Source organism: Haematobia irritans, chromosome 2, assembly GCF_050003625.1.
Source record: "Haematobia irritans isolate KBUSLIRL chromosome 2, ASM5000362v1, whole genome shotgun sequence".
NCBI lineage: Eukaryota > Metazoa > Arthropoda > Insecta > Diptera > Muscidae > Haematobia > Haematobia irritans.
Window position 1 is genome coordinate 124,682,317 of NC_134398.1, and position 18,127 is coordinate 124,700,443.

Below are 18,127 nucleotides of genomic sequence, written 5' to 3' on the forward strand. Positions count from 1 at the left end.
TCATAAAAATATTATCTTCTTGCATAGTACATGGTACCCATGTTAACAAGAATTTCTCAATTAATCCGAAAATTGTTTTATCAAAAAGCTTCTATGAAAACGTTTAAGCGATCACATGTCTTTTTTTTCCTTTAGCCTCGTTACGATGGATGTTATGACATTAATAGAATTTGGAATTATATTTTATCAGTGATATTGCAAAATGTCAATACAACATTCCGTTACAACATATCTACACCCACAAAAGTATGAAATTGTCAGCAGATTCAAGAAGTCATATTTTTAGATTTTGAATATGTTAGAAACAAGTCATCCCTTTGGTGTCATTCGTATGTCATTCATATTCGCCGTCATGTACGATGTCAAACTTCTCATGGTTCTAACGGCCATCATCTTACTATTTTTCCGTATATTGTCGTTGTTGTCTCATGGTATTTTTGCCAAAACGATCGAATTTTAATATAAATCCATCACATTTTCAATGTTGCTTTTATTTATGTTATTTAGTTTTTACAGTAACAGAACACATTTGCATCATTGTTTTCGCAACCGCAAAGCAGCAGTAGTTTTAGCAAACGAGACTGAAACTTTTTAAAGAAACCTCCTCCGACTACGTGCTACTCAAGAACGATATCAAATAGAGTAGTAGTCATGTAAACAGCATTACAAAAAAATGCCCATTGTGGTCATCTAGTTGACAACAAAAATATTGAAACCCTATAACGTCATTGAGCTCTGTCAAATTATGTACATAGATGATCATTGGGTTAAGGTTTATGTCTTAATATGCACTACATATCAACATATCATATCAACAAATGAATTCTCTAAATTTCTGGGGACCATTTTTTACTAAATATATAGTTAGCTTAACTTGAAAATCTGTAGGACTTGTATCTCTCCATCAAAATCAGCATATGAAGAAAAATATATGGTTCAATGGATTTTCATTATTATGGTATAATAAGTTATTTTTATTGTTTTATGTTTGTTTGTAAAAAAAATAACCATTTGTTTTTATTATAGTTGCTAATACATATATACAAAAAAGGGTTTTTATTATTAATAAGTTTTCATATTCTTATTATTGTTATTATTATGTCGTTAAAGAAAATTATGTTTGATTTTTTGCTTAACGTTGCGTTCGGATTTATTTCGTTTCTATCCTTCATTTTCTTAAAGAATGCAATTGTTGGTTTTGAGCGAAAATATAAAATATCAATCTTGTTACTTTTGTGGCATTAGTTTTTGCACATTCATATTCCAAAACTTTCACTTTTTGAAAGAAAATTTCTTAGCTCACAAATAATGGTAAACTTATATTTGTGACTGTATAAGCAGATAGGCTTGGAAGAAAGATAGTGTGCTGAAATCGTTTCACTAATAGCGTGAGAATTTGTGTATTTGTTGGCGTGTGTGTGTGTATGTGTGGGTTTAAACCACATGACATCGATAATTACGTCGTTTACTTTTTCTTTTTGATTTTTTCAGGTATTAAAGAAGACATAAGGGATCAAGCAGAGGTTTCATTTGGTTCCATCCAACCTTCACTGTCGTCATCTGAATCAGAATCTTCCGATTCGGATAATTCAATTGCCACTCGTCTAGCCAATATAGAAGCAACATCATGCAGTCCCGTGTTGCGTTCAATTTCTTTTTGTTCTGATTTTTCCACTTTACGTAATGTAATGCCTGAAATAAAACAATAACGTATTAATTATAATTATTAAGTGACAAGATAATCCATAAATTCTAAAATATATTTCTATGTCGACATATCAAATTCCAACATGGTCAGAACATTCTCAAAATGCTTGTTCAGTTTTTTTTTGCTAGTACATGTCTATGTGTACTAGCAAAAAAACTGAACAAGCATTTTGAGAAAGTTCTGACAACATAGTCTCAATTAACTTGTTTGATATACCAACTTTTTTAAGTGAAAGACTGAAAAATGGGCCTTCATGGAGTTTATAAACTTTTCACTCGATTTTTATACCCAGCGAGTAGTTTTTTTAACTTCTGAAACGCATAAAAAGTCTCAGTCTTGTTTCTTGGAAAAGCGACTCGTTTCTTCGTCTATTTAGCGTGAAATCGATCTAGTACAGAAAGGTATAGTCGTGAAATTGTCGTGAATCCGAATTTGACAACAGCGTGAGTGTACGTAAGCGTGATTAACTAACCGAAATGTTGTGCCTGAGCCACGACAATAATTTCGTTAAAATTGAACCAATGAAAAAATTCGTTGATATTATGATTTTTTTGCTATTATAATGAAATCTCTGTTCATCAACGAAATGTTCGTACTATAAACGAATATTTTTATTGTCTCGTTATATCAATGAAACATTTTTGTTGGCCCAATTTTATTGAATTTTTTGTTATGTGTACATATGATGTTAGGAGTTTAATAACGCTCTCGATTTTAATTAATTAAATTAAAAGGCATATTACACATACAATTCTAGCATAGTCCCTATATCAAATAATCTTCAGAATTTGATTATCGACTTTTTTCATATTGAAAATCGATTCAAACGACTATTCGAATTTGTATGCTGGCCAAAATCGACTAATCGACTTTAGCTTGTGACCAAAATCTATTTATCGACTTAAAACAAAAACAAGAACATTCCCAACTTTGAAATAGCCGACATTTTGATACTCATCTCAATACCTCACTACATATATCGATATGTGGGTGATATTCCAAATAGGTAGCAAGCAACCTATTTCGAAGACCACACTTCTATAACCCTATCTTAAAACGGACGATTTTTTTACAGTCGGACAAGTTGAACTTGTTATATAAACTTGGACCCGGCCAATACTAATTTAAATTTTAATTAAAAATAAGTAGTAAATAAAACTATACGGGTTTTTTTATTAATACCTCAACTAAAACGGTCATAATAACAAAAAAATATACATGGATAAAAGTGGGTTCCATTCAGAATGACTTTATCCTATTCACATACATACATATAGGAACTTACCGTCTCTTATAGATTTCATTAAATCCGATCGTGTATCGTGGAATGGTGGCAATATCTTCTTGGGAATATGCTTAAGACCATTTGATTGTATATCACCATTGGGCAAAGGTTTTGGCATAATTTGATGTGGTGCTTGGGATTGCATTGGCGAGGTACCATTTTCATCCAATGGTGGTGGTGGAGGAGGTGGCGGTGGCGCCGCATTTGGTGGCGATAACTTTGGTTCATGCTGTGGACATGAAAAACAAAAGAAAATAATTTAGTACCAAATAATAACCAATAAAATGTTACTAAGAAATTAACAATACTACATAATTCATTTACTATTACATGAAAATAATAAATTTCTACATTTAACAAATTAACTACCAATATTCAATATTCAATTCAATTGGGCTATATAGAATAATTTCGAAGAATTACTAATTAAAAAATATAATTCTTTAAAAAATAATTGTACCTTTGAACCATAGTATCCCTGATTGGCAGAAGATAGTTGAAGATTAAAGAGGAAATAAAAGAAAAAATTAAGCATTAGTAAATGGTTGAAATAAACGACAGGTACAAGAATAGAGAAAACCTAAATATATGCTTACTAATCTTTTCGGAGTATAAATTATACGAGTATATATCGATGTCTACATTCCAAAGTGCGCTAAGTCTAAAAAGTGAATTTTACAGGAAACAAGAAATTCGTTTTGTTTGTTATTGTTGGTTTCTCTTCAATCGTTATTGTTGTTTTTGATCTCAGCTTAAAGCCATGCATTGACTAAACTACAAGTGTAGCTTAACCAACAGAGGAAAGTATGCTTGTCAAATTTATTTGGGCAAAGCCCTATAGACTGCAAGATGGTTGGATGTACAGCTGTTTCGGAATTACCACATTCCTCATCAGCATCCTCTACTTGCAGCAAAACTATCAACCAATTATCAGAATAAATTCGGGTAATTCACTCAACCCAAAGTGAACTACACTTGAACCTCCCGAAAAAGGGTTTGATAGTCGGCTACTGCCTAAACAAATTTGCTAGCATATCTATTTTCCTTTGCCAAACTCAAATTATCGATTTGAATGTATTTGGCTGGGTTTGTTTTTGAGCGTGCTTCCTCTATCTTCATTCGTTTTGTTTGTTATTGTTGGCTTCTCTTCAATCGTTATTGTTGTTTTTGATCTCAGCTTAAAGCCATGCATTGACTAAACTACAAGTGTAGCTTAACCAACAGAGGAAAGTATGCTTGTCAAATTTATTTGGGCAACGCCCTATAGACTGCAAGATGGTTGGATGTACAGCTGTGAACTACACTTTTGGGGAGGTTCAAGTGTAGTTCACTTTGGGTTGAGTGAATTACCCGAATTTATTCTGATAATTGGTTGATAGTTTTGCTGCAAGTAGAGGATGCTGATGAGGAATGTGGTAATTCCGAAACAGCTGTACATCCAACCATCTTGCAGTCTATAGGGCTTTGCCCAAATAAATTTGACAAGCATACTTTCCTCTGTTGGTTAAGCTACACTTGTAGTTTAGTCAATGCATGGCTTTAAGCTGAGATCAAAAACAACAATAACGATTGAAGAGAAGCCAACAATAACAAACAAAACGAATGAAGATAGAGGAAGCACGCTCAAAAACAAACCCAGCCAAATACATTCAAATCGATGATTTGAGTTTGGCAAAGGAAAAGAGATATGCTGGCAAATTTGTTTAGGCAGTAGCCGACTATCAAACCCTTTTTCGGGAGGTTCAAGTGTAGTTCACTTTGGGTTGAGTGAATTACCCGAATTTATTCTGATAATTGGTTGATAGTTTTGCTGCAAGTAGAGGATGCTGATGAGGAATGTGGTAATTCCGAAACAGCTGTACATCCAACCATCTTGCAGTCCATAGGGCTTTGCCCAAATAAATTTGACAAGCATACTTTCCTCTGTTGGTTAAGCTACACTTGTAGTTTAGTCAATGCATGGTTTTAAGCTGAGATCAAAAACAACGGAAACAAGAAACATGTTTTGTTTTTTGAAATTTCTCAAAACCCGTATAAGATAGAAATTCCCTTATTTTCGGTCTTAAAATCATATTTTTTATATTTTTTTTAGTATATACGAACTCAAAATAGTGATAATAGAACATGGCTAAATATGACAGACCACTTTAGATCGAACAAAGTTTTTTGCCCTTTTTGGATTGGACATTTTTTAAAACTTTAGACGCAGGCTAAGTACAATATTAACCATAACTATTGATAGAAATGTCCAATAAATTCGAACTTTTGACAGGATGCAGTTCACATCAATCCGAATAAAAAACAGCGAACTCCATCTAAACATGCTAAGTCGACTTGGGTTAGGTGGCAGCCCGATGTATCAGGCTCACTTAGACTATTCAGTCCATTGTGATACCACATTGGTGAACTTCTCTCTTATCACTGAGTGCTGCCCGATTCCATGTTAAGCTCAATGACAAGGGACCTCCTTTTTATAGCCGAGTCCGAACGGCGTTCCACCCTGCAGTGAAACCACTTAGAGAAGCTTTGAAACTCTCAGAAATCCTTTTTATAGCCGAGTCCGAACGGCGTTCCACCTTGCAGTGAAACCACTTAGAGAAGCTTTGAAACTCTCAGAAATGTCACCAGCATTACTGAGGTGGGATAATCCACCGCTGAAAAACTTTTTGGTTTTCGGTCGAAGCAGGAATCGAACTCTCGACTTTGTGTATGCAAGGCGGGCATGCTAACCATTGAACCACGGTGGCTCCCATAAGTCGACTTTGCGTACTCTGGAATGAGGGCATCGATACAATGTCCAAAAAGTTATGCCATACTCCTGTAAATCTTACAAATGCCCATGCGAAAGAAACAATCACTCGAATTCCAATCAACTTGCTCTTAATAAAATTTATATATACTAGTTTTCAATAATCAGAAAGTTCTTCAGGCACATAACACATTGTGCATAGATTGTAAAGATGAGTTTTTAAGATATTTACAGTGATGGTTGACGAGCTCAAACTGAACAAAATGTTTGTGTATCGCACCAAAAAACTATAGTGGTCGTAAAAACCGAGGAAAATAAAAACTACACGCCAAAAATGAGTTGCTGTCCTTGCAGGAACGTGATAAAATTATAGAAATCGACATTTTGAATACTTGACCTTTTGTTGAATTAAATTTGAAGTCGACTTTTTATAATCTTCAAATTTAACTAACAAACTTTTTTATGCTAACAAGAAGTTTAGAGTCGAAAATCGATAAAAATTTAAAAAAATTCGATTTTTCTATCTTTGGATAAAGTAAGAAATTTTAAAAAGTCGTATTAATATAAGTCGAAAATTGGCTTTTCTCATACCTTGAATAAGTCGAAAAAGTCTACTTCTACAATTTCTGAGAAAGTTGAAAAGTCAACTGTTTGATTCTAATTACAATACTTAAGCCGGAATTCGACGTTTGACTTATTGTTGAGAAGGTCGAAAATTGTCTTTCTTGTCATTTAAATCGAAATTAAATGCTTCTAAAGGTCATTTTTCGTTTTTCACATGTTTAATATCGATTTGGTACAAATTTTTGAAATTGAAATTCTTAACATTGCCTTACTTAAGTTATGTAGAGAATAGATATGGAGATGTGGAAAAACTAAATGATGCATTTAGTGGAAATTAAAAACAATCCTAAAACCCATTATCTCCTTGACAAATATAGATAAAGATTTAAGTTAAACATGTTGTTGTAGATTTTTTTTCAATTATTAATATTACCTGATCTGGCACCGGCGGCGGTGGAGGCAAATCACTAAGTGAATTCAATTGTTGATGCTGTGACATACCACCACCCATACTCAGGGTATTAAAACTGTTGATGGTATTATTCAATTGTGCCATTACCAAGGCATTAGCGTCTTGCACACTATTACTAGGTGCCAATTGTGGAGAGCCAGCTCTCGATGTGCTATTGGTACGTCCCAATAATTTCGCCGCAATATGGCCACTTCCGCCTGGAACGCCATTCATTGCCGCCAACATTTGCGATGGTGAATTGGTGTTGACCATACCATCTGGTATGGGTGGAGGTGGAGGCAATGCATCACGACTGGTCGACATACTGCGTCCCCTTGTTGGTGTGTTTGCATTGGATGCTGTCGGTGTACCGCCACCACTGCCATTTGATGGCGGTGCTGGCGGTGGTACCGAAGGACGTGGCTTAGTCCTTGACGGTGTACCTGGAGCGTAAATCGGTTCTGGTGACATTGGACCACCTTGTCCCGTCTGACCATATAGGCCATGTGACTGATGGTAAAGAGCATCTTCATACATTTGCTGTGACTGTTGTTGCATTCCACCGTGTTGAAGCATTTGCTGCGACGGATGCATGCCATTGGCAGCATATGCCGTGCTGGCATACTGACTACCGCCTCCCTGGGCATTCGTCATCATTTGGCCAGCCGTCTGTGGTGACAGGGGACCATAAACACCATCAATTTGCTCCGATTGATAACTGCGTCGTAACTCGATAGAGTTTGGCCGTGGAGGTCGTGTATCGTAAATGCCCATGCCTTTGTAGAGAAAAAAAGGAAAAACCAAAATTAGTATAAACGTTAAGAGCAAATGACAAATTTAACATTTATGAAACACACATATACATATGTAATAATTGAATATTTCTAAAGAATAAAGTTAACATGGAACAAAGGTACAAAAAACAGAGACTATTCACAAGAAAAGTGAATTTTAATCTTAAAGACAAACAAAAATGAAAAAAATATATATAAAAATTATGAACAACTCAAACTCATGAACAAAATAGTAACAATAACATTGACTTGCTTAATTTTAGAGGATCTTTTTATTTATATAATTTTAGTATGAACTGTACGACTATAATTAATTTGAGCTTTTGCGTTAGAAAAGTTATTTAGCCAATTTTTATATCACTTTAAGCCAATTCGTAAAACAGCTGCACAATGATAAGTTTGCGTTTGCCTATTGAACAGAATGACGTACAGAACATTTATTAGGGGTGTGGTTTTAGAGAAGAGAGAAGGATTTTAGTAGAAGAAGGAGTTTGATGTACTATAACGAAATGAAACAGCAGACAGACTGATAGAAAAGTGGAGATCGTTGGAGCGAGAAGATGTAATTTATCTAAGGCTATAAAAAAGTATAGAATAAAAAAAGCAATCCAAATATTACCAACAACTTTACTTGATTGTTGTTGCAATAAAAAAAATTATGAAATTATATTAACATTGAATTATTAGAGATAAAAAATATTAAAAGGATGTATAAATGAAATGAATTATGAGAAATGTTAAAATGGATGATAATTGCTTTTTAATGTATTTTATTCCTATTTCAAATACACCGTTCAAGATTTTAAAAGCAAGTTAATACATTTTAGGTCACGGTGCTAACCACTTAAATTTTAACCATAATGTGCGCAAATTCTTTTTACGTTCGATATTAAAACTTCTTTTGGACAATTCTGTATTATTTCGAATTAGTTTTATAATTTTGTCCCAAAAAAATAATTAAAAAAGAGATATTTTTACTCATTTTACATCAAATGCGTTAAAGATGACATTTTGACTGTAACATTGCTGAATAATTCACAAACATCATGGGCCTAATTGGCGTGGTAAAACGCCCTAATTCCATTTACATCAATGCTATATAGTATGGGCTTGAATCTATTACCCTTTGCATTAAAAAGCTTATGCGTACATATAAACAAATTAGGGGATCAAGTCAACGATGTGTATGTTTATCTGTGGGTTAATAATCATATTGTAAATTATTACTCAGTAATAACGGGTGGTTAAATTGTAAGGACCGATGTTGAATGTGAACCACACCTAAACGCCGAGTTTTTTTCCGAATTTTATTTGACATTTCTCTATTTAAGACTTACTCAATTTGAACCATGGAGAGATACACAATCCAACAACGTGTTAAATGGTTCCAAGAAATGGCAACAGTGGATGATCAATTTTCGAAGAAAATCATCTTCAGTGATGAGGCACATTTTCACCTCAGTGGATTCGTCAATAAACAGAATTGCCGCATTTGGGCGAATGAGAATCCAAAAATCGAAAAACCAATGCACCCACAAAGTGTGACTGTTTGGTGCGGTTTATGGGCTGGCGGCATCATCGGGCCGTATTTTTTTCCAAAATTAGGCCGGTCAGGCAGTTACTGTGAATGGTGTTCGCTATGGTGAGATGATAACGAACTTTTTATGGCCCGAATTGGAAGATATGGACGATATGTGGTTTCAGCAGGACGGTACCACTTGCCACACAGCTAACGAAACAATGGCTCTTTTGCGCAACAAATTCAATGGCCGTGTTATCTCACCGAATGGCGATGTCAATTGGCCGCCAAGATCATGTGATTTGACACCGTTGGACTTCTTTCTTTGGGGTTATTTGAAGGAAAAGGTGTACGTCGATAAGCCAGCAACAATTCAATAGCTAAAAGATGAGATAATTCGGTAAATTAACGGCATAGAACCTCCATTATGCCTCAGCGTCATCGAAAATTTGGACCATCGGATGAAGGTGTACCACCGAGGTCGCGGCGCCCATTTGGCCGATATTTTGTTCCATACATAATTGAATAATACCAATATATCATAATAAAATAAAATTACAATAATTTCCTAAATAGTTTGTGTTTTATTCAAAATCAACATCGGCCCTTGAAATTTTAACCACCTTTTACCGCCAACACAGCTGATTTGTCTAAAATTGCTGAAGTTCATTTGAATAGTATATAGTCAAGATTTGAACCTATTACCCGTTGAAAGCGAAACAAAAACAAATAAGGAAATAAAAATCTACCATCAATCATGGGGAGATAACATTGTACTTTGTGTGTGAATCATTGCTGGATTATGCTTTTTTGCAAGCCACACAATTTATCTCTTCAGTTTTATCGAAGAATGCGAATTCGTGGTGTAGTAAGAGATTAGTTCGTGCTATGTAGTGAGAACATGTTGTAAGTCGTCAGTTGTTCCTTATCTTCAGTACCTCTTTACAAAAAGTTCAACTTTCTGAAAAGACATATGACAAAGCAGATAGAAATTTAATTGAAATTCTGAAAACCGGTTAACCGACGGTCAAATCCCGGTTTTTGCGATTAACCGAAAATTAAAATTCTTTTCACTATCCGGTTTCGGTTTATGGAATTGAATCCGATTAACCGGTATCGGTTTTGGACACCGTCGTTTAAACACACCACATCGTCGTTGCCAATTTGGCCTTTTCTCGCTAATCTGTTTTTTTAATCACTATAATTATAAAATAATACGACAAGGAGAAATGGTTGATACATTCAAACAAAATTGTAGTACATGTAACAAAAAAAAAAATGTCAAACCAAAAAACAAATTGTACCGAATAAAATATATGAGCCGTTGTATTAAAAAAAGTAAACATTTTCCGTTAATTGTCAAACTCAGTTGATCCTTAGCTATTTTTAATTCGACTGGAACAAAACTATAATCTAGAGACCTGCAGATATCAATATAATAATATGAAGTTTTCTAAAATTGAAACCTAATAGTAAACAAATCTTTGTCTTTCGCCTTTGTAATCTTTGCGAACATTTGACGCTTGGAGTACACAAAATTAAAGTGATGTTCTATTGTTCATTAGGTCAATATAAGATACGGTCTGTATTTTTTTCTGTGGTGAGTGTATAGATTTATTCGAATAAATGTGAATGACTGAACACATTTAAAAAGTTCGAAGATAAAAGAATATACAAAATTACATCAATGAAATAGAATATAAAAATAATTTATGTATATAAATATCGATTTATTTAATTAATTGACTCTTGAGGGCGATAGATGTCAGCTCAACTATTCTGGTGTGCTTTGAATTGAGGAATGTAAAAAGTTAATGGAATTAGTTATGTATGATTTGAACGAATATTGAGATTCAAATAATAGAGCATACAAATACATATAAAATGCACTCGCGGTAACGTGAACACCGCATAAACTAAACACATGTTTTGTTATACTAACTATTCCGTAATGTGAACAAATTTGACGTTAAAGGCAGATTCCCATTATCAAATACAATTTCAAATACACCTATGGATTCTTTGTGATTATATTAATTATTAATTTCAATAGCTTTATAAGTAATATTACTAATAACAAAAATAAAAGACTATTACGCTAGAACGTGTAAAACTACTGAAGGCTATGGTTTGTTCTTAAATTGAAAGTTCGCTAACGTAAACTCTCTTGGTTTTAAATAGTTCACGTTACCGCGAGTGCACTGTATTAATTGTATCGAGATGATTGCTTGAAAGTATATTCTACAGCAGCGCTATCCAAATGGGAGGAGGGAGTTTTTGCAGGGGCGCTAAGCAAATTTGCTTGGGAAGCTCTATAGAGATATCAATCTGCAGAGTGCTTTTTATATTGAATGTGCAGTATCTGTCGTGTAATATTCAATTGTGTCTTTTCTAGACAGTGGAGGAGCATTCCATCACATAAATACATGTGCCATAATAAGATCATTGTCAACTTAAAATGTTGATCATGGAATACAAGGACCAAAAGGTGAACTCCTGCAGAAATGATTATAAGATTATATTACCCAACCCTCAAATGACTAAAAATATATTTAACGATTAATATTTGAAATCATTAGTCTTTTATTTTGTGAACTAATATTTTATCATTCAGCCTACTGGGACAATTCACGACTCTATTTCACCGATAGAAAGTCGAATTAAATATCCAAATCGACTAGGAAATTTTATTGACTCTTTTTCTTCAAATTTTCGTTCGAAATTTTTTTAATAAAAACTTTAACCGAGTTATTCATAGTTAATCTACAAGTGCGACACATTTCGATAACTACAAAACGTATCAGTTTGCCTATAGTAACAAATTTACATTAAACAATAAATGATGTGTTAGATAGTAAGTATGATTAGGGCAAATGGGTAAGTTATGTGCCAAAAATGTAAAGTAAAGTGGAGGCTAGTTTAGTTTTCTAAGAAAACAAACGAAATAATATATAATATGCGATATATTTGTTTATATATATAATTAAATTATTATTTGTTTTTTTTTTATGAACACCGATGCAGTTTGAGATTTTGTTTTTATTTAACTCTGACCTGCAATGGCAACAGCGGTTTGCTTCGTTAGATTACTATTATTTTCCAGATGAGAAAGCATATTGTATGGTTTTACATTGCTGCCTGGAACATATACAAATGATGTGATTGATTTTATTGATATGAAATGATATGATGAGATTTTATAAATAATGTGATTCGATAATTTAAAAACAATTTTTATAAACATATCTTGATGATCAAATAAAAAAGAACAAATAATTGGAAATGAGTTAAAAAAGAAAACAAACATATAATAAAATTATAACGTAAATGTAAAAGAAACCATAAATTCGGGAACCTATTTTACCAAGAATCTTGGGAATAACCTTGACATTGGCATTATTACCTGAATTTGAAAGTTTTTTTTATTGCAGCAGAATCCTTTGAATTCGTAAAAAAATTGTAAACTTAAAGAAACGTACACATAATTATACCTTCTAACAAATGCCCAAACTATTGAAAATATATTTCATCGTATCTCAGAAACTAGATAATTGGATTTTATTCTATCTTTTTGGTATCAGATAGAAAATAATTATTCAAGCTTGATCTTTAAAATACAATTTACTTGAAACGAATCCGCAATAAATTTTTTGGGATACAATGAAATAACGCTTTAACAGTTTGGTGTACTGACAATAATCTCAAACAATTGTCCGTACACTGTTTAAACCATATAGTTTAAACAAGTAGGGAAAGTTTGAAGTCGCCTGGGCCAACTATAATAGTTAGTGGTGTAGTTAGTGGTGTTCCACAGGGGTCTGTGCTTGGGTCGCTTTTATTCATTATGTTCATTAATGATCTGTTTGATTTAGTAGCTAGTCCGAATTGTTTACCATTTGCGTTTGCTGATGATATACAACTTCTTTTTAAAAGTCAGTCTGATTTCCCTGATGTCCTGCAAAGTGTTATTGATGATACGTCAAGAATTTTATGTGACTGGATGTGTACAAATGGTCTTTCTGTTAATACTGACAAAACTAAGGCGATTAGGTTCACTAATCATGGGGATGTGTCTGTGAATTTTGGGAATGTGCCAATCGCCTTTGTTGATCGCGTCAAGTGTCTTGGTGTTGTCTTGGATTCTGACTTATCATTTCAACCTCATATCAGTGCAATATGTTCTAGGATTAATTTTCTTTTAAGTAAGTTGTACAATGTTGAATTACATATGCCGTTTGTGATTAGGAAGAGAGTAGCTCATTCCCTGTTGATGCCTGTCATTTTGTATTGTTTAGAGGTGTTTTCTGGGACGTTAGGATTTGTCTTCAAGAGAATTCAGCTGATTTTTAATAGAATAATTAGATTTGTTTATGCTCTCAATGTTCGTCAGCATGTGACACCATGTGTCATTGACTTTTTGGGATGTGAATTTTGCAAATTTGTAGATATTCGTGTTTTGTTGCATTTCCATAAGGTATATAGGACACAGACGCATAGGTACGTTGCGGAATTGTTTACCTTCTGCAGGTCGGTTCGTAACCCACAAATATTTATACCTAGGTTAACGACTCCATTAGAAAAGTCTTATTTTGTCCGCGTTGCTCGCATTTTCAATGCATTACCTATTTCTCTCAAGATATTTAATTGTTCCTCAACTACATTTCGTAAAAGACTACATGTTCATTTTTCTAATTCATGAGTCAAATGTGTGATAAGTACTAAGTCTTATACAATTTATGTCAGATAATAATTTTAATTTTAATTTTATTTTTATTATTATTTTTTTCTTTTTTTTTTGTTATGTTAAATGTTAATTTAATTTTTATGCTGCATGTATTGTCTCATTCCTAACGTTGTGTTAGCAGATGTTGAGTAGTTACTGAGTAGCTGTAAATTCTTTAATTAATTTGTTTAATTTTTATTTATTTTTTATATATATATATTTTTTATTTAGTTTTTAGTTTTTTTTTATTTAGTTTGTATTATGTTATATAAATTTTTATTTATTTTATTGAGTCTCTTTACTAGCTTTTTATGTTAGTATTGCTGTCTTACTCACATATTCATGTTTTTTTTAACTTTTTTATTTTTTTATTGTTCTTATTTTTTAATTTTTTTAAATTGATAATTTTATTTATTTTTTTTTTAATAGTTTTTTCTTAATTTTGTTAATTGTTTTAATTATTGTGTATTTGTTTGTTTCAAATTCAGTTTAGTCACTTATTGATACTAGTTTTTAAGCGCATAATTTTTATAATTTGTTATTATTGCTATGTTTGTGTAGTTTTGGAATCCGTATATGGCTTTGCGGCTTGGATTCGCCAAGAAAAAATAAATAAATAAATAAATAAATAAAATAATATACCCTGCACCACTATGTAAATCTACATTTTCGATACCATCGCAAAGTTTTAAAATTTGTTGTGTACATGGGTGTTCCCATGTACATATATTTAAATCTGACCCGATCTGGACAAAATTTCTGAGACTTCTACAAAATCTATAAAATTAAGTTGGTTAACGTCCTGGGGTGAAACACAATATTAGTATAAAAATATGGCAAATATTTAAATCTAAAGCAATTTTTTGGTAACCTCGCAAAAGTGAATTTATGGTTTATCGGACGATAGATATATATTACAAATATAAGAAAATTTGATTTATGTTAACAAATTTTCGATCGGAATTTTGTCTCTGTGGTCATATGAGTGCAAATCGGGCGAAAAATATATACGCGAGTTATATCTAAATAGTAATAGATTTTATATATATATTTTTAACATGTGCAAATTTCACGTACATCGGAGTAAAGGTTAGGGTAGGTTAAACTTGCAGCCAAATTTAGTTTCAGACTCACTTAGACTATTCAGTCCAATGTACATCGGAGTAAAACTCTGGCCTCTGGGGGCATATAAGTACTTATCGGACGAAAGATATATGTGTGAGCGATATCTAAATCTGAACCGATTTCTTCCAAAATCAATAAGGTTCTATTCTGACCCAAAACACATACTTGTACCAAATTTGAAGTCGATTATGGTAAAACTGCGACCTAGACTTGGATCACAAAAATGTGTTCACAGACAGACGGACATGTGTAGATCGATTCAAGGACAAACCTGAGCATTATTGCCAAAGACACCATGTGTCTTTTATTATTGATCCAAGAATGCAAAAATGTAGCACTCACTACCTGTAACCGAATCATACGAATTCAGTAACACGAAAACGGTCCTTTATCATAGTGTGTGATAATCGGTCATATATGAAACAGGGATGCAAAAGATGGTACAATTGTACTAAATTTGGGTACATTCCACATGCAAGAACCCAATGAGCTACTTGGTACAAACATTCATTGCTTTATAACTCACAGCAACAGAAAATACTAATACTTAGTTCGGACAAAATAAATAAAAAATAAATAAAAAATGTAACTTCCAGTTTAGATCGGTATGTAGACAACTACATACAATAAAAAAAAATTATGATATTGACCTTCTGTTGGTGCGTATAGAAAAGTAAAATCAAGATGTAAATTTCGGAATGTTTTAATTTTGTTACGGAGGACATGTAAATACCTAAATTACCAAAATTTCGACGGAATTATTTTCTGAAGTTGGTACAATTTTAAACCAAAAAGTACACTTTTTGTTCTCTTTGGTACATTTGGAAATTTTGATTTCTCTGAAGCATTTTTAATATTTTACAGGTTTAGTAAACCGGAAAAATTGTTGATACAACAAAACTATATTGCTTACAAAATGTTATGCCTTTAATCCCATAGAAAATGCAAAAAGTAACCTACTATAAAATACCAATGACAAGTCCGAACTCCCAAGATTCCCTCATATTTCATACATCTCCGAATCTATATAAAAATATTCATAACAACGACGATGAAGGTACGATTGGCTGCTCTGCACTTCATTTGTTTGGCTGAAAAGCTTTGATGGATTTGCTTTGCTGGGTGGTGATAACGCAATCATATACATATCTATAGATGCACGAAAATGGTGGAATGGTATTAGACATTGCTGAATATGATATGGCTGAAGAACTTAAATCCAAATTTATGTTAAAAGGATTCCATCTGGTCAATATTGATTTTCTGCTGTGCACAAAATAATAACAAACGAAGAAAAATACAAAACTAATGCACGCAATGCAAATACAATGATGGGAGTCATAACATTAACAGGAAGAACAAGAGATTAAGGAGAGTAGTCCTACTGACTACGAACTACTTTCGATATCTCAATATTTTTCCAATTAGGCCTTTGTTCGAATTTCTTTTATTTGCTGCTGCATCAGCGTTGGAAAATTTGTATTAAAATGATTTGAAATTTGATGATTGGTTTTTTTTGTTTTTTTTTTTTTTTTTCATTGGCATTTTGGTTTTGAGAACGCTGTCGATGCGTTGTCGTACCTACATGTAAATTCATCAAAGTTGTTGCTGTCACTTGAATTGACCACAAAATATTGTCTGTTATTGCGATTTAATAAAAATGTACCACCACCAGCTCCATCACCACCACCTTCAATTTCTTCTTCTTTTTGCATCAGTAGTAGAAGTTGATGTAGTTGTGGATCTTCATCGAGTTGTTGTTGTTGTTGGTTTGCTTGTGTTATACTCTCACTATCAATTGTTGTGGTTTTGATTTCAACAAGTTGTGCTAAAGTATCTAGTAATTATTGTATTGGGGGAAAAAACCCAACATATCATACGTATATATGTTGTTGTTGTGTTCAGTTCAGATGGTTATTGTTGTTGTAGTTTCAATAAAAAAAAATTGCATTGAAGTGAAAAAAAAACAACACAACAAAAATCGTTAGTACTTAATTAAAAAACAATAAAACAAAATCTTTTAAAAACGGGGAAAGTTTACACTTTATTTGTCGTCATAACGCATGTGCTGCTAATGCTATTAGCTCTACTGTCCAAGTGTTGTAAATTATCTATCGTTGTTTTTAATAGAAGCTGAACGTATCACATGCTAACAAACTTCATCCGGATGAAGAAGATAATTAGTATGGTAGTAGAAAAACAGGTTGAAGACAAGCCTTTTTACCACCACATTACCCAAACAAAAAAATTTCATCAAAATGATCTCTTGTCAACTTATAGATTTTGAACGATCCATAACTGGCATAAAAATACGGATGCATTAGATTAACAGTAGCAAATCTGTATACCGGATTTTAAAATTAAAACAATATTCTTGTAAATCATTGAAGCAAGTTAATAACCACGTTCATAAGTCGACTACATATTCATTTTGTTTTTGGCCGCAAATAACACCTCAAAATCCAAAAGCTGCACGAACAACCAATTATCGTCAAAGTGATTTATTGCCACATTTCATGTAGATTAGCCACAATGCTATTTGTAGTCGGAAATGAGAAGGTAAGTGAAATTTGATATACTAAAGCTGGAACAATATGCATTTCCAAGGAATAAGCATGTAAATTGACCGAGGCAAATCCTATGTTGACTCGGTCGATTTACATTCGTCCTGCTCTGGTTTATGAGTTCGCAAAAAGGACAAATTTTATATTTCCAAAAACTGATCCGACAATTTATTTAAAACTTCATTCTAAATTATATCATTGCCCGTAAGCATGGTATCATAGAAGAGCAAAATTTTGTAGTTTGAATTATATTGCAAATCTCAGAATCAGCATTCTAGATCCGCCACTTTTTTTCGAAATTTGATCGGGCAGGGGTACCTTCCCATATAAAATATAGTGAAAAAAACTAAACTTCTCTTTACTTCAAATTAACAGAAGATTGTGAAATTATGATCCTCTCCTTGCGCGGCATATTGAAACTTGAAGAGAAGTTCTCCGATTTTCAGGCATGTTGAGGGTGGTCTCTCAATGAAAATATCTTACATTATTTTTCTATATTTTGTCGAGAAAGGGGACGTCCCTTTTTAAAATAATAGAGCAATGTCTAGTGACGTTTAAGAAGGTAAATATATGAATGCAGTGTACACGATTGTTCGTTATCTGGCCGGAGAAGAGGATATCCCCTTTGAAATAGTGAAAAAAAAC

General features: G+C 32.9%; 1 protein-coding gene across 7 annotated transcripts in view; it reads right to left on the reverse strand.

The window, feature by feature from the left end:
- Positions 1–939: 939 nt before the first annotated feature.
- The window catches only part of SCAR (wiskott-Aldrich syndrome protein family member 3 SCAR), a 51,751-nt gene continuing 34,563 nt past the window's right edge, over positions 940–18,127 (reverse strand). For 4 of the 7 annotated variants that reach the window (XM_075296093.1, XM_075296092.1, XM_075296091.1 and 1 more), the window contains 5 exons: positions 16,504–16,755; positions 6,740–7,533; positions 3,454–3,471; positions 2,994–3,222; positions 940–1,692 (listed from right to left, as the gene is read on the reverse strand). In XM_075296093.1, the coding sequence (XP_075152208.1) occupies positions 1,514–1,692; positions 2,994–3,222; positions 3,454–3,471; positions 6,740–7,533; positions 16,504–16,755 (1,472 nt within the window). In that variant the 3' untranslated portion in view covers positions 940–1,513. The remainder of the gene's footprint in view (positions 1,693–2,993; positions 3,223–3,453; positions 3,472–6,739; positions 7,534–16,503; positions 16,756–18,127) is intronic. The other 3 variants (XM_075296095.1, XM_075296097.1, XM_075296098.1) reach the window with 3 other exon arrangements.